The 25,263-nt window shown below is 44.8% G+C and overlaps 1 protein-coding gene across 4 annotated transcripts in view; it reads right to left on the minus strand.

Moving 5' to 3' along the window:
- Positions 1 to 25,263, minus strand: part of LOC141100608 (protein CLN8-like) — a 115,977-nt gene that overhangs the window by 37,761 nt on the left and 52,953 nt on the right. The window contains exons 1-3 of one of the 4 annotated variants that reach the window (XM_073589195.1): positions 13,750 to 14,008; positions 9,046 to 9,097; positions 4,265 to 4,906 (exon numbers count right to left, since the gene is read on the minus strand). In XM_073589195.1, coding sequence (XP_073445296.1) covers positions 4,265 to 4,813 — 549 coding nt within the window. In that variant the 5' untranslated portion in view covers positions 4,814 to 4,906; positions 9,046 to 9,097; positions 13,750 to 14,008. Of the gene's footprint in view, positions 1 to 4,264; positions 4,907 to 9,045; positions 9,098 to 10,857; positions 11,033 to 13,749; positions 14,009 to 25,263 lie in introns of those variants that run through there. The other 3 variants (XM_073589194.1, XM_073589196.1, XM_073589197.1) reach the window with 3 other exon arrangements.

Here is a 25,263-nt window from a genome sequence, read left to right on the forward strand (position 1 = left end):
AGAATGAAGCAAAAAGAAAAACGTTGATCATTTCACACAAAACTCCAAAAATGGGCCAGACAAAAGTATTGGCACCCTTAGCCTAATACTTGGTTGCACAACCTTTATCCAAAATAACTGCGACCAACCGCTTCCGGTAACCATCAATGAGTTTCTTACAATGCTCTGCTGGAATTTTAGACCATTCTTCTTTGGCAAACTACTCCAGGTCCCTGATATTTGAAGGGTGCCTTCTCCAAACTGCCATTTTTAGATCTCTCCACAGGTGTTCTATGGGATTCAGGTCTGGACTCATTGCTGGCCACCGTAGAAGTCTCCAGTGCTTTCTCTCAAACCATTTTCTAGTGCTTTTTGAAGTGTGTTTTGGGTCATTGTGCTGCTGGAAGACCCATGACCTCTGAGGGAGACCCAGCTTTCTCACACTGGGCCCTAAATTATGCTGCAAAATTTGTTGGTAGTCTTCTGACTTCATAATGCCATGCACACGGTCAAGTAGTCCAGTGCCAGAGGCAGCAAAGCAACCCCAAAACATCAGGGAACCTCCGCCATGTTTGACTGTAGGGACCGTGTACTTTTCTTTGAATGCCTCTTTTTTCTCCTGTAAACTCTATGTTGATGCTTTTGCCCTAAAAGCTCTACTTTTGTCTCATCTGACCAAAGAACATTCTTCCAAAATGTTTTAGGCTTTTTCAGGTAAGTTTTGGCAAACTCCAGCCTGGCTTTTTTATGTCTCGGGGTAAGAAGTGGAGTCTTCCTGGGTCTCCTACCATACAGTCCCTTTTCATTCAGATGCCGACGGATAGTACGGGTTGACACCGTTGTACCCTCGGACTGCAGGGCAGCTTGAACTTGTTTGGATGTTAGTGGAGGTTCTTTATCCAACATCCGCACAATCTTGCGTTGAAATCTCTTGTCAATTTTTCTTTTCCGGCCACATCTAGGGTGGTTAGCCAAAGTGCCATGGGCTTTAAACTTCTTGATGACGCTGCGCACGGTAGACACAGGAACATTCAGGTCTTTGGAGATGGACTTGTAGCCTTGAGATTGCTCATGCTTCCTCACAATTTGGTTTCTCAAGTCCTCAGACAGTTCTTTGGTCTTCTTTCTTTTCTCCATGCTCAATGTGGTACACACAAGGACACAGGACAGAGGTGGAGTCAACTTTAATCCATGTCAACTGGCTGCAAGTGTGATTTAGTTATTGCCAACACCTGTTAGGCCTGTTTCACACTTCCGTTTTTGTGTCCGCCAAACGGATCCGTTTCCGTTTTTTTGACGGAAACTGATGCAAACGGATCCGTTTTTTTAAAAACGGATCCGTTTTTTTGACTGATCCGCGGTAACCGTAATGGAAGTCTATGGGACAAAAAAAACGGATCCTGCAAAAAATGGCGGATCCGTTTTTTTACGGAAAACAACGGATTTTGACGGATTTGAAAAAACGGAAGTGTGAAACAGGCCTTAGGTGCCACAGGTAAGTTACAGGTGCTGTTAATTACACAAATTAGAGAAGCATCACATGATTTTTCGCACAGTGCCAATACTTTTGTCCACCCTCTTTTTTATGTTTGGTGCTGAATTATATCCAATTTGGCTTTAGGACAATTTTTTTTGTGTTTTTTCATTTAAGACAAATTAAATGAAGATAATAATACCAAAGAATTTGTGATTGCAATCATTTTCAGGAAGAAACTGAGTATTATCTGACAGAATTGCAGGGGTGTCAATACTTTTGGCCATGACTGTATAGGCTTTTATTTTCGTCCTGTGATACTTTGATGCCATATATTTTTCCAAATAATAAAAATTGATTTTGAAATATATATTTCAAGAATTGGGAAGTTAAAAGATTCAGCTACCTCTTGTTCTTACGATTTATCTCTCATTATTCTGTTAGAATATTATAGGGACTCTAGTTTAGAGAATTATATTCATATGAGTAGATTTTGTATGACTATGGGGCATTATAATTGTTTGTGTGTTTGTGGTTTCTAGAGCTATAATAACTATATTTTCACATAATTGAAAAAAATGTATATAAAAAATATATATTTTTCTTACATCAATAATTAACATGCAATTGATATTTTCACTAATTTGTACTGTCTTTTTATGTATAGATTTACATGAGCTCACTAATGCACTTTATATATTACTATGCACTTTTATATGAGGGCTAGTGCAATATATAACATTTATTTTTATTCATGCACTTTTTTTCTTGAATAAAATGAAAAAATGAATATTAATAATTGATATTTAATGATCACTGTGCACGTAATGTATACACTTTTTCAGTATGGAGCAGTGCATAATAACAATATCATGAAATTGAAAATTGTTGTAGCGCTGCTCCTTATTATTTTTATCACTTAAGTATAAAAGGTTTTGTTTTTTTCACTATAATGAATGGGAATGGGGATATCTAACTTTAATAGTTGATGTTCTTAGATTGAGCCTATGAATTATAAAGACGCAAATGGATTCATCTATTGCTATATGCTTAACCATGGTTTATAAAATTTTCAATGAATGAATTAGATAATTAGATATTTTTATTGTATGTTTGTGTTTTGACATTGGATAAAATATATTTTATGCGGGTTGTTCAGAAAAATTCCTATTATTATGGTGCCTAATTTAAGTAAAGGAAATTTTTAACGTCCAAATTGAGATGATTCATGGTAATTTGCGGACTTGGCCGGGTCTGTGCACGCTGTCGCTCTGGCTAACACTGGACTGGTGGTGGTGCGGCATGCCTCCATCCTGCAGGGGAGGCTGTCGGCACCACTCCGGTTCATGTGCCGGCTGGATGATCAGCGCTGCGGGGTTGTGACAATGTGCGCTCATGTGATTGAAAGGCTGAATTACTTGGCAGGTGAATTATCGTGGTTAGCGTCTCCTCTGTGTGATCATATATCACAGAGAACTACATTGTATTGGCTGAATGATCAGCACTGCAGGGTTATTACAATGTGTGCCGACGGGTTTGAAAGGTTGAATCGGTCGGTTGATATATTAAACTACCACACTTTGCACTTTCTCTGTGTGATCACAGAGGATTATATTGTGCCAGCTGCGGGGTTGTAACAATGTGTATGGACGGGATTAAAAGGCTGAATTAATTGGCAGGTGGATGAAACCACTACATTCGGCACTTCCTCCGTGTGACTTCATAGTAATCTATTGGAGTAGAATTTGGATAGAACCGCCCCTCATTATTCCAATTGGAGGGTTACCGAAATAAGAAGGATGACGCTGGATAGCTAGATACACCACCAGGAAGAAGCACGGGCGAAACGAGCGTCGGGGTGCGGGAAGACAGCGTGCTATGGTGTCCAGGAGAACTTTATAGGCTCAGGTAATATGTGTCTGTCCTTTTTCAATCGCTTACTGGGATTAATTATTCATGTGGACATGGGAAGATATGGCAATTTAGCCGGTGGTTTTTTATACCAATGAAACCTGTGTTATTGTATTTACTTAATGAATTTCTGGACAGGAGAAATATCTGTGATATAGGCATTTTTTATTTAAATTAATTGGGTGTAAAAACCTATCTTCTCCATGTGGCATTAGTACTATATGGCACTATTATATAGTAATATATTTTTGCACAATGATTTTTTGTTCACCTATTTATGGTTGTTATATTTTTTTTAATATATGAAGACCTCTTTGTATTGAGCATTTTACCCAGCAATTTTTGCTTTCTGTATTGTGGAGGATATTAGTAGCTCTTTTTCTGAAATAAGTTATACTACAATAGGTCTGTGCAATTGGTTTCCATAAAAATATTTTATGAACAAAATATGGTATATAGGGATAATGCAAATTATGTATCCCTCTGTTATTGCTGTTCTCCCTGCTCATGTATTTTGTGGTTTGAGGCAACGGGTATATATGTTTGTTTATTCTTTAATAAAAATTGAGTTTTTATTCAAAATTGTTTCACTCTTGATCTATGTGCCACTGAGTAGTGACATGATCTTTGTATCGTACTTCCATAAAATATAGTAGTAAATGTTCCTAATACCTCATTGAGCTGGCAGTCCATCTATACTTGATGAAGATGGATTTGAGCTGTTTTTTCAAGAATAAATGGTGAGTACAGGTGAAGGAGAAGCAGTGGTTCATAAGTGGAGAAAGGAAGTTTGCCTAAAAATATATTACGTTTTTTTTTTTTTAATTTGGCTCTACTATTGATTTATGCAAACTCTACTGAAAGTACAAATCCCATTTCGTACCAAAAGTTTATTCTTACCTTTATTAGAATCCATGAAGTACAAGTGAATGGAGTAGCCATCTCTAATAGTAATGCAGCTACTGGCAAATAATGTCCTGCTGTACTGCAAATCGCAGTACCAAAACATCCAATAAAAGCGCTAATGTGGTGGGCAGCCACTGACCTATCAAATGTCCAGAACTTAAAATTATATATGAAAAGAGCAACGTTTTCATATAAAAAGAACCCAGTTGCTATCAAGATGATAAAAGCAGCCCACCCCTGCTGACCAGCGATCTTATCAGCAGCGAGAACTGGATCGATGAATAGTGCATTTAGCCCAGCCACATAGCATAGGAGTCCGAATGATGCCCGTGTAGCGATCGAATTCCAAAACACCTTCTCTTTGGCAGGTAGTGATCTAAAAGTGGCAAAAAGCACCAGTGATGCAAGGTGAATCAATGCAAAAATGCCTGCATAAAATAGGAATGCTCCCACTATCAGCGTCAGGCGGGTGTGCCATGATGAGTAGTCCAAATCAAAGTCTAAACTGCTCAGGGCAGCTACGAGATCACGATGAGCAGCCATCTTCCAGGAAGAATGAGTCGTGTATGTGCCTTCCTTCTACATGTATACTGGCATCATATTATACATATTCCGGAGAGTACATGTCAGCAATACCTGCAAAACATAAAGGTATACATAAAGAAAGGACACAGACAGACTGTCATGCAGTGTTCTCTTCTGTAAGAATGGTGAGTCTTTCATACTACAAAATGTATGTTTCACTAAAGCTGTGACAACCTATATGTTTGGGCAACGACTTCATAAAGTGGGGGAAATAATTATTTGATCCCTTGCTGATTTTGTAATTTTGCCCACGGACAAAGGCATGAACAGTCTATAATTTTAAGGGTAAGTTAATTTTAACATCGAGATAGAATATCAAAAATAAAATCCAGAAAAACACATTGTATAAATTATATAAATTTATTTGCATTTTGCAGTGAGAAAGCAGTATTTGATCCCTCTGGCAAACAAGACTTAATACTTGGTGGCAAAACTCTTGCTAGCAAGCACAGCAGTCAGATGTTTTTTGTAGTTGATGATGAGGTTTGCACACGTCAGGAGGAATTTTGGTCCACTCCTTTTTGCAGATCATCTCTAAATCATTAAGATTGCTTGGCAACTTGAAGCTTCAACTCCCTCCATAAGTTTTCTATGGGATTAAGGTCTGGAGACTGGCTAGGCCATTCCATGACCTTAATGCGCTTCTTTTTGAGCCACTCCTTTGTTGCCCTGGCTGTATATTTTGGGTCATTGTCTTGCTAGAAGACCCAGCCACGACCCATTTTTAATATCCTGGGGGAGGGAAGGAGGTTATCACTCAGGATTTTACGGTACATGGCTCCATCCATTCTCCCACTGATGGGGTGAAGTAGTGCTGTGCCCTTAGCAGAGAAACACCCCCAAAACATCACGTTTCCACCTCCATGCTTGATAGTGGGGACGGTGTTCTTTGGGTCACAAGCATCATTTCTCTTCCTCCAAACACGGTGAGTTGAGTTAATGCCAAAGACCTCAATTTTTGTCTCATCTGACCACAGCACCTTCTCCCAATCACTCACAGAATCATCCACGTGTTCATTGGCAAACTTCAGATGGGCCTGCACATGTGCCTTCTAGGTAGGGGGACTTTGCGGGCACAGCAGGATTTTAAACCTTTACGATGTAATGTGTTACCAATGGTTTTCTTGGTAACTGTGGTCCCAACTGCCATGAGATCCTTAATAAGTCTCCCCGCGTGTAGGTCTAGGCTGATCTCTCACCTTTCTCATGATCATGGATACCCCAAGAGGTGAGATTTTGCATGGTGCCCCAGATTGATGTTGATTGACAGTAATTTTGTAATTCTTCTATTTTCTTACTATTGCACCAACAGTTGTCTCCTTCTCACCCAGCATCTTAGTTATGGTTTTGTAGCCCACTCCAGCTTTGTGCAGATCTATGTTCTTGTCCCGGACATCCTTAGAAAGCTCTTTGGTCTTTCCCATGTTGTAGAGGTTAGAGTCTGACTGATTAATTGAGTCCGTGGACAGGAGTCCACGGACTCAATTACAGGTGACTATGTAAGACAGCTGTTTTTAATGCAAGTAATGAGTTGATTAGGAGCATCTAACTGGTCTGTAGGAGCCAGAACTCTTAATGATTTGTAAGGGATCAACTACCGTATACACTCGAGTTTAAGCCGACCCGAAGACGAGGCACCTAATTTTGCCACAGAAAACTGTGTAAGCTTATTGACTCGAGTATAAGCCGGGTATGCATTGTCCCCTCATCCCTGTCCTGCTATGTGTGGCTCCCCCCGTCGCTGTCCTGCTATGCGTGGCTACCCCTCGTCGCTGTCCTGCATGCATGGCTCCCCTGATGACTGTCCTGGTATGCGTGGCTCCCCTTGTCCCATCATTGTAAACATGGGCTTCCCCGGTCCTGTAGTTGTATGCATGGCTCCCCCGGTCTCAAAAAAGAAAATCCTACTCTCCCTCCTCCAGCGTGCCCTTCTTAATGCATCTCGCTGGTGCCGGCTTCCAGCAGCTCTTCCTGCTGAGCTATCACGTGGCACCGCTCTCTATGTTAATGAATATGCGCTCCATGCCTATGGGAGCGGAGAGCAGTGCATATTCATTACCTTAATGAGTGGGGCCACGTGATCGCTCAGTACAGAAATTGCTGCTGGCGCCGGGAACAACGGAGATGCAGCGACAGCACATAGGAGGGAGAGTATGTCTTCTGGACGTCGGCGTCTGCAGCTGTCACTGTGCGTGCTATTTACCAGCGGCACAGGCTTTAGCCACAGCCGCCGGCTTCTGCCACTGCTCCACCGTTTCCCCTTCTCCGCTGGCTTTCTGGACAATGACTTGTGTATAAGCCGTGGGGGCTCGTTTTCAGCACAAAAAAAATGGGCTGAAAAACTTGGCTTATACACAAGTACTTACTTCTCACTGCAAAATGCAAATAAAGTTATACACTTTATACAATGTGATTTTCTGGATTTTATTTTTGATATTCTAGCTCTCGATGTTAAAATTAACCTACCCTTAAAATTATAGACTGTTCATGTCTTTGTCAGTGGGTAAACTTACAAAATTAGCAAGGGATCTAATACTTATTTCCCCTACTATAGATAACAAATAAGACCAAGGCTGTGATAATGCCAAACCTCAGAAAGCTGGTGTTGTCATGGTCAGAAGCACAGGTGTTGGATATTCATATATCAATTAGGCTGGTTTTACACTTGCCATGTTTTTTGCGGTCCGTTTTTGCGGATCGTATGGCTGTAATTTCCACGTTTGTCTGCAAAAAACCTTCTCGGATCTCTGCTTTTCCCTGTTATAACAAATAGCAGGGAAAAAAAACGGCGATCCGCATATACGGTGTACCGCAAAAACAAGCTAACGTTGTTTTTGCGCTACCATTGAAATGCATTGCGGCCGTGTCCGCAAGCCGTGAAAAACATCGAGCAAGCTCGATATTTTTTCACATCCGCATATACGGCCTTCCTACTAATTATTGCGGCCCGTTTTTGCGGCCCCATAGAAATGCAAAAACACGGCAAGTATAAAACCAGCCTTAGCAAATACGGTACTAGTTTTCAGGAAAATAAACCAGAAAGCCAAACTCTAATGATCACACTGGGTAGGAGCTTCTTTCATCATAGGCCATGAAGAGCATCCTAGGAAACACCAATATTATGCCTTGTGTAGGCCCCTAGGCGGGAAGTCAGATATTCCAAGAACACCAGGTTCACAGTTGTACACCGCCCTTTCTGATCCTGAAATAGTTTCAGTTTTGAACTCATAAGTGTTCCTCTCATAAACTAGTCACACTGATTAGGCGGGTCTGGGACAATATGGCACCCTGGGGGATATGGCACCCTGGGGGATATGGCACCCCGGGGGATAGTCTGAAAAGGTAATTGATTATTTTTTAACCCCTTTCCTACATTAGACGTACTATTCCGTCCATGTGATCTGGGACCTAAGTCCCAATGACGGAGTAGTACGTCTAGCGCGATCAGCTGCACTCACTGAGGGAGCGCAGCTGATTGCGGTCGGGTGTCAGCTGATTATCACAGCTGACACCCAGCACTATGTGTCAGGGGCGGTCACGGACCACCCCTGACACATTAACCCTTGGCACACTGCAATCAAACACGATCGCAGTGTACCGAGGGTTTAGGGAAGCATCGGGAGGGAGGGGGCTCCCTCCGTGCTTCCCTGAGACCCCCACAGCAGCGTGATGTGCAGCGCTGCTGCGGGGGTCTCCTTCCCTGCAGGTCCCCGAATCTAAAATGGCGGCGGGAACCTTCGGGGGCCTGCAGGGAGGCAGTTTCCTCATGCCTGCAAAGCGCCGGCATGAGGAAGCCTGCAGCACTGCCTGTGACAGATCGCTGATCTATTACAGCGATCTGTCACATCACATGACAGTTATGTCCCTCCTGGGACATTGTAATAAAGTTAAAAAAAAAAAAGTGTAAAAATAATTAAAAAAAAAAAAAAAAAATATATATATTTTCCCTAATAAATTCCTTTTTTTGAAAATAATAAAAAAAAAAAAACAATAAAAGTACACATATTTGGTATTGCCGTGTCCGTAACGACCTGCCCTATAAAACTGTCCCACTAGTTAGCCCCTTTATTGTACCCCTTAAAAAATAAAAATAAAAAACGAAGCAAAAAAATAAAGCTTTATCATCATACCGCCAAACAAAAAGTGCAATAACGCGCGATCAAAAAGACGGATATAAATAAGCATGGTACCGCTGAAAACGTCATCTTGTCCCGCAAAAAACGAGCCACCACACAGCGTCATCTGCGAAAAAATAAAAAAGTTATAGCTTGCAGAATAAAGCGATTCAAAAATAATTATTTTTATATAAAATTGTTTTCATTGCATAAAAGCGCCAAAACATAAAAAGAAACATAAATGAGGTATCGCTGTAACCGTACTGACCCGAAGAATAAAAGCGCTTTATCAATTTTACCTCACGCGGAATGGTGTAAACGCACCCCCCAAAAGAAATTCATGAAACGCTGGTTTTTGTTCATTCTGCGTCCCAAAAATCGGAATAAAAAGCGATCAAATAATGTCACGTGCCCGAAAATGATACCAATAAAAACGTCAACTCGTCCCGCAAAAAATAAGACCTCACAAGACTCGGTGGGTCAAAATATGGAAAAATTATAGCTCTCAAAATGTGGTGATGCAAAAACTATTTTTACAATAAAAAGCGTCTTTTAGCATGTGACAGCTGCCAAACATAAAAACCGCCATAAATAGTAAATCAAACCCCCCGTTATCACCCCCTTAGATAGGGAAAAATAATAAAATAAATAAAAAAAATGTATTTATTTCCATTTTCCCATTAGGGCTAGGGTTAGGGCTAGGGGTGTGTTGGGGTTAGGGTTGGAGTTAGAATTGGGGGGTTTCCACTGTTTTGGCACATCAGGGGCTTTCCAAACGCGACATGGCGTCCGATCTCAATTCCAGCCAAAAAAGTCAAATGGCGCTGCTTCCCTTCCGAGCGCTGCCATGCCTCCAAATAGTGGTTTACCCCCACATGTGGGGTATCAGCGTACTCAGGACAAATTGCACAATAACTTTTGGGGTCCTGTTACTCTTGGGAAAATAATAATTGGGGGTAAAAAGATCATTTTTTTTGAAAAAAATATTATTTTTTAATTGTATGGCTGTACGTTATAAACTTCTGTTAAGCCCTTAGGGGTTCAAAGTGCTCACCACATATCTAGATACATTCCTTGGGGGGTCTAGTTTCCAAAATGGGGTCACTTGTGGGGGGGTTGCCACTGTTTAGGTACATCAGGGGCTCTCCAAACTTGGCATCCGATCTGAATTCCAGCCAATTTTGCAGTGAACGGTGTTGCTTCCCTTCCGAGCTCTGCCATGCGCCCAAACGGTGGTTCCCCCCACATATCAGGTATCGGCATACTCAGGACAAATTGCACAATAACTTTTCCAGTCTAATTTCTCCTGTTACCCTTGGTAAAATAAAAAAATTGAACCTGAAGTAATTTTTTTTGTGAAAAAAAGTTAAATGTTCATTGTTTATCAAGCATTCAAAAAATTCCTGTGAAGCACCTGAAGGGTTAATAAACTTCTTGAATCTGGTTTTGAGCACCTTGAGGGGTGCAGCTTTTAGAATGGTGTCACTTTTGGGTATTTTCTATCATATAAACCCCTCAAAGTGGCTTCAAATGTATTGTGGTCCCTAAAAATAAAATGGTGTTGTAAAAATGAGAACTTGCTGGTCAACTTTTAACCCTTATAACTTCCTAACAAAAAAAAAAAATTTGTTTCCAAAATTGTGCTGATGTAAAGTAAACATGTGGGTAATGTTACTTATTAACTATTTTGTGTCACATAACTCTCTGGTTTAAGGGCATAAAAATTCAAAGTTTGAAAATTGCTAAATTTTCGCCATATTTCCAATTTTTTCATAAATAAACGCAAGTTATAGTGTAGAAATTTTACCAGTAAAGTGAAGTAAAATACGTCACGAGAAAATAATCTCAGAATCGCCTAGATCCGTTGAAGCGTTCCAGAGTTATTACCTCATAAAGGGACAGTGGTCAGAATTGTAAAAATTGGCCCGGGAGTTAACGTGCAAACCACCCTTGGGAGTGAAGGGGTTAAACAGCTGTGACAATCAGACATGGAAGCAGAGATCTGTCCCGGATGACGACTCGTTTCAGTATCCCAACATGCACTGGTATTCTCCCACGAACCGTCATCAAGCAGGAAGTAGAAAAAAATGCAGTTAGATCACTTAATGAGGGGAAAATAGGGATCTGTTAACTAAAGTATATTAGAAAATAATTAGATCATCACATTAGAGATTTAGGGTTTAAATACATTTGAGTTTGGGATCTCTTTTTCCTATGCCAACAGTAATAAGGCCATAGTATAAATAATAAGGCAGGGGAGTTAGGAGTGGATATTTACATATATAATGCCCCTCTGTAATTAGGCCTGAGAATGAAGTCAGCTCCCACCCAGGCCCCATCACCTACAGGGAGGAGGGAGGGAGGGCTGCTGGGCTTTGTGTACAGAGAACAATGCTTTCACTTTCTATTTCTCTACTAGTAAATCTCTTTACGGAAAATAAAAAAAACAGTGAGAGCAAAATCCTATGTAGAGTATGTATATATGTGCAGTGTATGTATGTAATATATGTATATATCTGTAGTATATGTATATATGTACAGTATGCATTATATGTATATGTATGTAGTGTGTATATATATGTAGAGTATGTATATATGTGCAGTGTATGTATGTAATATATGTATATATCTGTAGTATACGTATATATATGTAGAGTATGTATTCTATGTATATGTATGTAGTGTGTATATATATGTAGAGTATGTATATATGTGCAGTGTATGTATGTAATATATGTATATATCTGTAGTATATGTATATATATGTAGAGTATGCATTATATGTATATGTATGTAGTGTGTATATATATGTAGAGTATGTATATATGTGCAGTGTATGTATGTAATATATGTATATATCTGTAGTATATGCACATGTATGTAGTGTATGTATTCTATGTATATGTATGTAGTGTGTATATATATGTAGAGTATGTATATATGTATATAGTGTGTATATATATGTAGAGTATGTATATATGTGCAGTGTATGTATGTAATATATGTATATATCTGTAGTATATGTATCTATATGTAGAGTATGCATTATATGTATATGTATGTAGTGTGTATATGTAGAGTATGTATATATGTGCAGTGTATGTATGTAATATATGTATATATCTGTAGTATATGCACATGTATGTAGTGTATGTATTCTATGTATATGTATGTAGTGTGTATATATATGTAGAGTATGTATATATGTGCAGTGTATGTAATATATGTATATATCTGTAGTATATGTATATATATGTACAGTATGCATTATATGTATATGTATGTAGTGTGTATATGTAGAGTATGTATATATGTGCAGTGTATGTATGTAATATATGTATATATCTGTAGTATATGCACATGTATGTGGTGTATGTATATATGTATATGTATGTAGTGTGTATATATATGTATGTAGTGTATGTATATATATATATGTAGAGTATGCATTATATGTATGTATATATATGTATGTAGTGTGTATATATGTATACGTAGTGCATGTATTGTATGTCTGTATATATGTATGTAGTATGTATATATATGATTCAAGATTCAAGATTCAAAGATTCAAAGAAGCTTTATTGGCAGGACTAAATATACATTAGTTTTGCCAAAGCAGGTGTACAGAAGGGGATAGGGACTGTAGGGATGTTGGGAAGGGGCTGTAGGAAAGGTGGATGGGGCAGATCCAGGATGGGGCTATAGAAGTCCATGGCATAGGGTAGGTGGATGGGGGCATGGGGGCAGATCCAGGATGAGGCTATAGAAGTCCATGGCATAGTGAAGGTGGATGGGGGATTGGGGCATATCCAGGGTGGGTGCCATAGAAGTCCATGGCATATCAGAGTTCTCTTTCTCGCAGTCTATGGCATTCGTTCACATATTGCGCTGCTATCTCCACTGCTCTCTCTTCTTCCCCCAGCAGGATGTATGTTTTCTCTTCCTCCTTCATGGTGGTGAAATCCGGGAAGAGATGTGAGAGTCTCCTGAAGTGAGTGTCCCTCACTGCTGAGTACTTGGAGCAGTGTAGCAGGAAGTGGGTCTCATCCTCCAGGGCCTCCTGGTCACAGTGTTGGCACAGTCTTTCCTCCCTGGGCTTGTAGCTCTGCCTGTGTCTGTTGGATTCGATGGCCAGACTGTGGGCCATCTATATATATGTATGTAGTGTGTATATATGTATACGTAGTGCATGTATTGTATGTCTGTATATATGTATGTAGTATGTATATATATGTATGTAGTGTGTATATATGTATACGTAGTGCATGTATTGTATGTCTGTATATATGTATGTAGTATGTATATATATGTATGTAGTGTGTATATATGTATACGTAGTGCATGTATTGTATGTCTGTATATATGTATGTAGTATGTATATATATGTATGTAGTGTGTATATATGTATACGTAGTGCATGTATTGTATGTCTGTATATATGTATGTAGTATGTATATATATGTATGTAGTGTGTATATATGTATACGTAGTGCATGTATTGTATGTCTGTATATATGCATGTATGTAGTATGTGATATTCCAGCATGCAGGGCACCCAGTAATTGTACCCATTGCCACACTGCACATTCCATGAGCCAGCATCACCTGAGGGCTGCAGAGATGCCAGCATTTGCCACATTGCTCCCTTCCAGCCAGTGACACATGACTACATGGAGTACAGCTGTAACTGATGAATACAGTGCATACCATTACACTAGAGATAGAGCTGCACTCACACTCACAGCCGGACGCCGTGCACTACAGGAGGTCACTCACCAGGCAGCCGCTGCCGATCCGACCGCGCCGATCACTCTGCACTACTGCCTCACAGCTGAGCATCACATCGCCCTGCGTCACGTGATCACCGCCCGCGGCCGCAAGCCCGAACTTTTCAGGAGGAGGGGGCGGTGCTGCGGAAACTACAGAGCGGCCTCACGTCAGCAGCGCTCAGCGCGGTATGGGGGACACACCGTGTGCTGAGACCGGGGAAACATCCATTGTGGCACAGTGCTGGGTTATCAGCGAGACAACACATACACGTGGGCTTCCTCCTGACTGGTGTGTGTTACTTTCCTACACTCTTCTATTGGGCAGGGGCTGTGCTTTGTTTTTTATCATGGAAGTCTATGACTGACTAATGTCAGTGTAAGGCTGTGTGCACACGCTGCGGATTCATCCGCGCGGATTCTGTAAAATCCGCAGGTCAAAAGACCTGCGGTTTTACCTGTGGATTGCTCTGCGGTTTTGCCCTGCGGTTTTTCATCTCCTCAATGGAGGAGATGGCAAACCGCAGGGGAATCCGCAGAAAGAATTGACATGTCAATTCTTTCTGCGGATTGAAAACCGCAGATAATCCGCGCGGAAAATTCCGCACCGTCTGCACTGCGGTTTTTGATTCCCATAGGGAATCATGGTACTGTACACCGCAGCAAAAACTGCTGCGGGTCCGCAGCGGCCAAAACCGCTGCGGAACCGCAGCAAAATCCGCAGCGTGTGCACACAGCCTAAGGCTGTGTGCACACGCTGCGGATTGATCCCCGCGGATTTTGCGCAGTTTATCAGCAGATTAGCCTGCGGATTTGCCCTGGGGTTTATCATCTCTTCAATGGAGGCAGAGGCGTAGCTAGGGTTTTGGTTCAGGGTGGGGGCGAAACTTCTGAGTGGGCCCCTAACCAGAGAACCTCAGCAGATGACCACACTGCTGCCAAAAATAATCTATATATAAAATGAGCAATATTGATATTACCGCCATATGGTCAGTGGTAAATAATACCAGTCCTACAGAACATATAATAGATTACAGCAGAGTTACAGATAGTGACTTACCGCTGACGTTTTTTCTGATGGAATCATTCACTTTTCACGTCTTTTCCATCTGGCCCAGACCGACATGACTTCTCCAGCCAGGACTCGGCTACAGAGATTACAACAACGACACGTTTCACTTCTCACGGTTTCAGCACTGTCACCAATTGGACTATTCTCAACCAGCACAAACTGCTCATCCTGCTGATACCCCAATACTGAGCCGCTGCTGCCGTATGTGTCCCTATTACTGCACCTGATACCCCAATGCTGAGCCGCTGCTGCCGTATGTGTCCTTATTACTGCACCTGATACCCCAATACTGAGCCGCTGCTGCCGTATGTGTCCCTATTACTGCACCTGATACCCCAATACTGAGCCGCTGCTGCCGTATGTGTCCTTATTACTGCACCTGATACCCCAATACTGAGCCGCTGCTGCCGTATGTGTCTTTATTACTACACCTGATACCCCAATACTGAGCCGCTGCTGCCGTATGTGTCCCTATTACTGCACCTGATACCCCAATGCTGAGCCGCTGCTGCCGTATGTGTCCCTATTACTGCACCTGATACCCCAATGCTGAGCCGCTGCTGCCGTATGTTTTTACTACTACACCTGATACCCCAATACTGAGTCGCTGCTGCCGTATGTGTCCCTATTACTGCACCTGATACCCCAATGCTGAGCCGCTGCTGCCGTATGTGTCCCTATTACTGCACCTGATACCCCAATGCTGAGCCGCTGCTGCCGTATGTCTTTACTACTACACCTGATACCCCAATACTGAGCCGCTGCTGCCGTATGTGTCCCTATTACTGCACATGATACCCCAATACTGAACCTCTGCTTCCGTATGTCTTTACTACTACACCTGATACCCCAATACTGAACACTGCGCCTGATGCCCCAATACTGAGCCGCTGCTGCCGTATGTGTCCCTATTACTGCACCTGATACTCCAATACTGAGCCGCTGCTGCCGTATGTGTCCCTATTACTGCACCTGATACCCCAATGCTGAGCCGCTGCTGCCGTATGTCTTTACTACTGCACCTGATACCCCAATACTGAGCCGCTGCTGCCGTATGTGTCTTTATTACTACACCTGATACCACAATACTGAGCCGCTGCTGCCGTATGTCTTTATTACTACACCTGATACCCCAATACTGAGCCGCTGCTGCCGTATGTGTCTTTATTACTACACCTGATACCACAATACTGAGCCGCTGCTGCCGTATGTGTCCCTATTACTGCACCTGATACCCCATTGCTGAGCCGCTGCTGCCGTATGTGTCCCTATTACTGCACCTGATACCCCAATGCTGAGCCGCTGCTGCCGTATGCCTTTACTACTACACCTGATACCCCAATACTGAGCCGCTGCCGCCGTATGTGTCCCTATTACTGCACCTGATACCCCAATGCTGAGCCGCTGCTGCCGTATGTCTTTACTACTACACATGATACCCCAATACTGAACCTCTGCTGCCGTATGTCTCCCTATTACTGCGCCTGATGCCCCAATACTGAACCGCTGCTGCCGTATGTCTCCCTATTACTGCGCCTGATGCCCCAATACTGAGCCGCTGCTGCCATATGTGTCCCTATTACTGCACCTGATACTCCAATACTGAGCCGCTGCTGCCGTATGTGTCCTTATTACTGCACCCGATACCCCAATACTGAGCCGCTGCTGCCGTATGTCTTTATTACTACACCTGATACCCCAATACTGAGCCGCTGTTGCCGTATGTGTCCTTATTACTGCACCTGATACCCCAATACTGAGCCGCTGCTGCCATATGTGTCTTTATTACTACACCTGATACCCCAATACTGAGCCGCTGTTGCCATATGTGTCCTTACTACTGCACCTGATACCCCAATACTGAGCCGCTGCTGCCATATGTGTCTTTATTACTACACCTGATACCCCAATACTGAGCCGCTGCTGCCGTATGTGTCCCTATTACTGTACCTGATACCCTAATGCTGAGCCGCTGCTGCCGTATGTGTCCCTATTACTGCACCTGATACCCCAATACTGAGCCGCTGCTGTATGTGTCCCTATTACTGCACCTGATACCCCAATACTGAGCCGGTGCTGCCGTATGTGCCCCTATTACTGCACCTGAAACCCCAATACTGAGCCGCTGCTGCCGTATGTGTCCCTATTACTGCACCTGATACCTCAATACTGAGCCGCTGCTGTATGTGCCCCTATTACTGCACCTGAAACCCCAATACTGAGCCGCTGCTGCCATCTTTATCCCTATTACTGCACCTGATGCCCCAATACTGAGCTGCTGCTGCCGTATGTGTCTTTATTACTACACCTGATACCCCTATTACTGCGCCTGATGCCCCAATACTGAGCCGCTGCTGCCGTATGTCTCCCTATTACTGCACCTGATACCCCAATACTGAACCGCTGCTGCCGTATGTGTCCCTATTACTGCACCTGATACTCCAATACTGAACCGCTGCTGACGTATGTGTCCCTATTACTGCACCTGAAACCCCAATACTGAGCCGCTGCTGCCATCTTTATCCCTATTACTGCGCCTGATGCCCCAATACTGAGCTGCTGCTGCCGTATGTGTCCCTATTACTGCACCTGATACCCCAATACTGAGCTGCTGCCGTATGTGTCCCTATTACTGTGCCTGATGCCCCAATACTGAGCCGCTGCTGCCGTATGAGTCCCTATTACTGCACCTGATACCCCAATGCTGAGCCGCTGCTGCCGTATGTGTCCCTATTACTACACCTGACACCCCAATGCTGAGCCGCTGCTGCCGTATCTGTCCCTATTATTGCACCTGATACCCCAATACTGAACCACTGCTGCCGTATGTGTCCCTATTACTGCACCTGATACCCCAATATTGAGCCATTGCTGCCGTATGTATCCCTATTACTGCACCTGATACTCCAATACTGAGCCTCTGCTGCCGTATGTGTCCCTATTACTGCACCTGATACCCCAATACTGAGCCGCTGCTGCCGTATTTATCCCTATTACTGCGCCTGATGCCCCAATACTGAGCTGCTGCTGCCGTATGTGTCCCTATTACTGCACCTGATACCCCAATACTGAGCTGCTGCTGTATGTGTCCCTATTACTACACCTGACACCCCAATGCTGAGCCGCTGCTGCCGTATGTGTCCCTATTACTGCACCTGATACCCCAATACTGAGCTGCTGCCGTATGTGACCCTATTACTGCGCCTGATGCCCCAATACTGAGCCACTGCTGCCGTGTGTGTCCCTATTACTGCACCTGATACCCCAGTATTAAGCCGCTACCGCCGTATGTGTCCCTATTACTGCACCTGATACCCCAATACTGAGCTGCTGCCGTATGTGTCCCTATTACTGTGCCTGATGCCCCAATACTGAGCCGCTGCTGCCGTATGAGTCCCTATTACTGCACCTGATACCCCAATACTGAGCCGCTGCTGCCGTATGTGTCCCTATTACTACACCTGACACCCCAATACTGAGCCGCTGCTGCCGTCTTTATCCCTATTACTGCGCCTGATGCCCCAATACTGAACCTCTGCTGCCGTATGTCTCCCTATTACTGCGCCTGATGCCCCAATACTGAGCCGCTGCTGCCGTTTGTGTCCCTATTACTGCACCTGATACTCCAATACTGAGCCGCTGCTGCCGTATGTGTCTTTATTACTGCACCTGATACCCCAATACTGAGCTGCTGCTGCCGTATGTGTCCCTGTTACTGCACCTGATACCCTAATGCTGAGCCGCTGCTGCCGTATGTGTCCCTATTACTGCACCTGATACCTCAATACTGAGCCGCTGCTGTATGTGCCCCTATTACTGCACCTGAAACCCCAATACTGAGCCGCTGCTGCCGTCTTTATCCCTATTACTGCACCTGTTACCCCAGTACTGAATCGCTGCTGCCGTATGTCTCCCTATTACTGCACCTGATACCCCAATACTGAACCGCTGCTGCCGTATGTGTCCCTATTACTGCACCTGATACTCCAATACTGAACCGCTGCTGCCGTATGTGTCCCTATTACTGCACCTGAAACCCCAATACTGAGCCGCTGCTGCCGTCTTTATCCCTATTACTGCGCCTGATGCCCCAATACTGAGCTGCTGCTGCCGTATGTGTCCCTATTACTGCACCTGATACCCCAATACTGAGCTGCTGCCGTATGTATCCCTATTACTGTGCCTGATGCCCCAATACTGAGCCGCTGCTGCCGTATGAGTCCCTATTACTGCACCTGATACCCCAATGCTGAGCCGCTGCTGCCGTATGTGTCCCTATTACTACACCTGACACCCCAATGCTGAGCCGCTGCTGCAGTATCTGTCCCTATTATTGCACCTGATACCCCAATACTGAACCACTGCTGCCGTATGTGTCCCTATTACTGCACCTGATACCCCAATATTGAGCCATTGCTGCCGTATGTATCCCTATTACTGCACCTGATACTCCAATACTGAGCCGCTGCTGCCGTATGTGTCCCTATTACTGCACCTGATACCCCAATACTGAGCAGCTGCTGCCGTATTTATCCCTATTACTGCGCCTGATGCCCCAATACTGAGCTGCTGCTGCCGTATGTGTCCCTATTACTGCACCTGATACCCCAATACTGAGCTGCTGCTGCTGTATGTGTCCCTATTACTACACCTGATACCCCAATACTGAGCTGCTGCTGCTGTATGTGTCCCTATTACTACACCTGACACCCCAATGCTGAGCCGCTGCTGCCGTATGTGTCCCTATTACTGCACCTGATACCCCAATACTGAGCTGCTGCCGTATGTGTCCCTATTACTGCACCTGATACCCCAATACTGAGCTGCTGCTGCTGTATGTGTCCCTATTACTACACCTGATACCCCAATACTGAGCTGCTGCTGCTGTATGTGTCCCTATTACTACACCTGACACCCCAATGCTGAGCCGCTGCTGCCGTATGTGTCCCTATTACTGCACCTGATACCCCAATACTGAGCCGCTGCTGCCGTATGTGTCCCTATTACTACACCTGACACCCCAATACTGAGCCGCTGCTGCCGTCTTTATCCCTATTACTGCGCCTGATGCCCCAATACTGAACCTCTGCTGCCGTATGTCTCCCTATTACTGCGCCTGATGCCCCAATACTGAGCCGCTGCTGCCGTTTGTGTCCCTATTACTGCACCTGATACTCCAATACTGAGCCGCTGCTGCCGTATGTGTCTTTATTACTGCACCTGATACCCCAATACTGAGCCGCTGCTGCCGTATGTGTCCCTGTTACTGCACCTGATACCCTAATGCTGAGCCGCTGCTGCCGTATGTGTCCCTATTACTGCACCTGATACCTCAATACTGAGCCGCTGCTGTATGTGCCCCTATTACTGCACCTGAAACCCCAATACTGAGCCGCTGCTGCCGTCTTTATCCCTATTACTGCACCTGATACCCCAGTACTGAATCGCTGCTGCCGTATGTCTCCCTATTACTGCACCTGATACCCCAATACTGAACCGCTGCTGCCGTATGTGTCCCTATTACTGCACCTGATACTCCAATACTGAACCGCTGCTGCCGTATGTGTCCCTATTACTGCACCTGAAACCCCAATACTGAGCCGCTGCTGCTGTCTTTATCCCTATTACTGCGCCTGATGCCCCAATACTGAGCTGCTGCTGCCGTATGTGTCCCTATTACTGCACCTGATACCCCAATACTGAGCTGCTGCCGTATGTATCCCTATTACTGTGCCTGATGCCCCAATACTGAGCCGCTGCTGCCGTATGAGTCCCTATTACTGCACCTGATACCCCAATGCTGAGCCGCTGCTGCTGTATGTGTCCCTATTACTACACCTGACACCCCAATGCTGAGCCGCTGCTGCAGTATCTGTCCCTATTATTGCACCTGATACCCCAATACTGAACCACTGCTGCCGTATGTGTCCCTATTACTGCACCTGATACCCCAATATTGAGCCATTGCTGCCGTATGTATCCCTATTACTGCACCTGATACTCCAATACTGAGCCGCTGCTGCCGTATGTGTCCCTATTACTGCACCTGATACCCCAATACTGAGCAGCTGCTGCCGTATTTATCCCTATTACTGCGCCTGATGCCCCAATACTGAGCTGCTGCTGCCGTATGTGTCCCTATTACTGCACCTGATACCCCAATACTGAGCTGCTGCTGCTGTATGTGTCCCTATTACTACACCTGATACCCCAATACTGAGCTGCTGCTGCTGTATGTGTCCCTATTACTACACCTGACACCCCAATGCTGAGCCGCTGCTGCCGTATGTGTCCCTATTACTGCACCTGATACCCCAATACTGAGCTGCTGCCGTATGTGACCCTATTACTGCACCTGATGCCCCAATACTGAGCCACTGCTGCCGTGTGTGTCCCTATTACTGCACCTGATACCCCAGTATTAAGCCGCTACCGCCGTATGTGTCCCTATTACTGCACCTGATACCCCAATACTGAGCTGCTGCCATATGTGTCCCTATTACTGTGCCTGATGCCCCAATACTGAGCCGCTGCTGCCGTATGAGTCCCTATTACTGCACCTGATACCCCATTACTGAGCCGCTGCTGCCGTATGTGTCCCTATTACTACACCTGACACCCCAATGCTGAGCCGCTGCTGCCGTATGTGTCCCTATTACTGCACCTGATACCCCAATACTGAACCACTGCTGCCGTATGTGTCCCTATTACTGCACCTGATACCCCAATATTGAGCCATTGCTGCCGTATGTATCCCTATTACTGCACCTGACACCCCAATACTGAGCTGCTGCCGTATGTGACCCTATTACTGCGCCTGATGCCCTAATACTGAGCCACTGCTGCCGTGTGTGTCCCTATTACTGCACCTGATACCCCATTATTAAGCCGCTAACGCCGTATGTGTCCCTGTTACTGCACCTGATACCACAATACTGAGCCGCTGCAGCCGTATGTGCCCCTATTACTGCACCTGCTGTGTGGTTCTGTGTGACCTCTAAATTTTAAAGCAACCCTCTACAATATAGTGATGCTGGGTGCAAGTGCCCTAGAAAACAGTGCCCACATTTTGTCCCCTAGAATGTAATAGTGCCCTGTGTGCCCCTTTGTCAGTCACAGTAACCCAAGTTCCCTTATAATAAGTGCCTACTTTACATTTAGTAATGTCCCAAGTCTCCCCCCTATACAGCTCCCCTATACACAGTATGATGCTCTCTTATACACAGTATAATGCCCCCTCACTGTATGATGGCCCCGTCACTATAATCACTGTATGATGGCCCCCTAGATAGCATCCATATAGCACAGTGGTCTCCAACCTTTCTGACCTTGAGAGCCACATTCAGCTTAGACAGAGGGTCGCGAGCCACATTCAGCTCCCATCTCCTTCAAAGTAGTGTCACTCAAAACCCCCATTACAGGTATAGTGATAACCAATGCTTTTCCACATAAAACATTCCAAAGCATCACACTGAGATCCAGGGGTTCCCACAATACCCCCATTCAGTATTGTCCCATCAAGGACTCCCAACACACTGTCACAGCCAGCTTTGAGCACCTCCTCTAACAGGTAGTACCATCCTCCAGCGTACCATACCTAAAACATCTCTAAACCCCTAAGACCAGGATATGTGCATCCAGATCTGCTCTTCTGTGCAGGGCTACTCACGTAAATCACTATTTTGTGATGTGCTCTTCATACCTGTTTGCTAGACCTGGAGCTAATGCACCAAGCTGGCAGACAGTCGTGAGCCACAATTCATGGGACCGCGAGTAACATGTGGCTCCCGAGCTACAGGTTGGGGACCCCTGATATAGTATAATACACCAGATAGTCCTCAATATAGTATAATGCACCCCCATAGGCAGAGTCTATAGTATGATGCACCCCCATAGGCAGCCTCTATATTATAATGCACCCCCATAATCAGCCTCTATATTATAATGCACCCCCATAGGCAGCCTCTGTATTATAATGCACCCCCATAGTCAGCCTCTACACCCATAGACAGCCTCTGTATTATAATGTACCCCCATAGGCAGCCTCTGTACCCCCATATTCAGTCTCTGTATTATAATGTACCCCCATAGGCAGCCTCTGTATTATAATGTACCCCCATAGTCAGCCTCTGTACCCCCATAGACAGCCTCTGTATTATAATGTACCCCCATAGCAGCCTCTGTAACCCCATAGACAGCCTCTGTACCAACATAGGCAGCCTCTGTAACCCCATAGGCAGCCTCTGTACCCCTATAGGCAGCCTCTGTACCCCTATAGGCAGCCTCTGTATTATAATGCACCCAGTTACAAAAATAAAGAAATCTAATACTCACCTCTCTTCCTCCCGGCTCCTGCGCTGCTCCCTGCTCTCCCGCTCATCTCCTGGCAGCGGGCACCGGGCAGTGACGTCAGCGCGCCCGCTGTCAGGAAGAGGGGGATGATGGGAAAAGGAGCGCTTGCTCCCTCTCTCAGCACTGCGGTCAGCTGTATGGGCTAGATGCCGATACAGCTGACCCTGCAATGACAGGCGTGGGGCCCACTGCTGGCACAGGGCCCCCCACCGCCTGCTCAGGGGCCCATAGCGGCAGAGCGGGGAGATCGATTCTCCCTGTTCTGCCGCTGAATGTAATTGTATCGGCGCACTGCGCACGCCGATACAGTTACAGTAGTGTAGCTCGGGGTGGGCCCCCTCAGACTGCGGGGCTCGGGGCGACGGCCCCCTCTGCCACCCGGTAGCTACATTACTGAATGGAGAAGATGGTAAACCGCTGCGGAATCCACAGAAAGAATTGACATGTCAGGCAGTGCAGCATAACATTCATTGGTGAGTATGGCCATTCCTGCATTTATGCAGTATATATAGGATTATACAGGGCCACACTATTAGGTGCTTACATATTACAGAATTGCCGGTGATGATATTTTCTACTATGGGTGTTTCATTGTAACATATGTTGACAGATCTATATCTTTTTTATTATAAAATGATATATTTATTTCTGTAGTGACTAATAAATATTGAGAGAATGGTTACTGGATTGAAATTATAACATTGTTGTCACTTTCTATTGCATTAATGCAGATTATTTTGTTTGTCAACATATGATTACTGTATATACCACACAGCCTATTATTGGTTTTAGTGTTTTAGATGTTTTTAATCAGTGTGTGCAATTTTTGTTACAATAAAGCTTCTTTCACTTTATTTTTGATCTGGTGTTTGCGCCTAGTTGTGCCGTCTTTTTCTTTCTTCTTTCATATACCAATTTTTGGCACATAGGTAGCACCCTATATATTGGTTATTGCATTTATGTGGTGGTGCCCGCCCTTTTCGTCATTTCTTATCTAACACAGCCCCAAGTCTGTGCAAGCTGCCGTCAGTGTGGAGAATGAACGGTATAGAGATGTCCACGTAAGCCAGTACCGGAGCTTTGGTCAGTGTTCAGGGTCGGCCAGTCTCTGATCACCGCAATTTTGTCCTGTGATGGCTTTCACTCCCTCGGCGGAAAAAAAATAACCAAGGTACTCAATCTGAGTCAGGAACAAGTGACTTTTTTGGGGTTTTACTTTCAGCCCACACTTCTGTAAACGACTCAGCACTTGCTCCAGTCTCCATAGATGATCGTCAAACGAGGCATCATATACGATATCATCCAGATAGATGAGCGTGGCCTCAAAGTTCAAATCACATAGACACCTCTCCAATAGTCGTTGGAACGTACCAGGGACATTGGCCAGGCCGAACAACATCCTGTTGAATTCAAAGAGACCCATGGTTGAGTATAAAGGCCGTTTTCGCCCGATCCTTTTCTGACATGGGCACTTGCCAGTAGCCACCGGCGAGATCCAACGTCGAGAAGAACTTAGCCTTTCCCAATGCGGACAGAGACTCCTCAATCCGGGGCAGAGGGTATGAATCCCGTACAGTACAGGCGTTGAGGTTACGGTAGTCTACGCATAACCTCGGTGACCCGTCCTTCCGTACCAGCACAACAGGAGCTGCCCATGGACTCTGGCTCTCCCTAATGATACCCGCCAGCAACAGCTAACCGAGCAATTCTCTCACTTCCTGATATAACTGGGGGGAATCTGCCGGTAACGTTTTCGAATGGGCACTGTATCTCCCGTTGGTATTTCGTGAGTGATCGCCGTGGTGCAGCCGAAGTCATCTTCAGGATTCCCGAAAACGGACTGATATCACCCCAGTAATGCTTCTACTTGGTGCATTTGGGTGGGTGTGAGTTCGGACAGTTTAGCGCACATATGCTCCAAAATGCGCCGAACCTCTTGGATGCATTGAGGTTCAGCCGTCGGAGAAGTAGTGACTTTCACCGGCCACGAGTCTTCCGGATTCACTGTCAACTGTATGACTTCGGCCATGCCCACTACCCGCGCGACTTCACCCCTACGTGGGACGACAATCTCCTTGTTTGTCAGATTCACGCAACGCA

Source organism: Dendrobates tinctorius, unplaced genomic scaffold, assembly GCF_039654945.1.
Source record: "Dendrobates tinctorius isolate UK_male_01 unplaced genomic scaffold, ASM3965494v1 ptg000107l, whole genome shotgun sequence".
Lineage (NCBI taxonomy): Eukaryota > Metazoa > Chordata > Amphibia > Anura > Dendrobatidae > Dendrobates > Dendrobates tinctorius.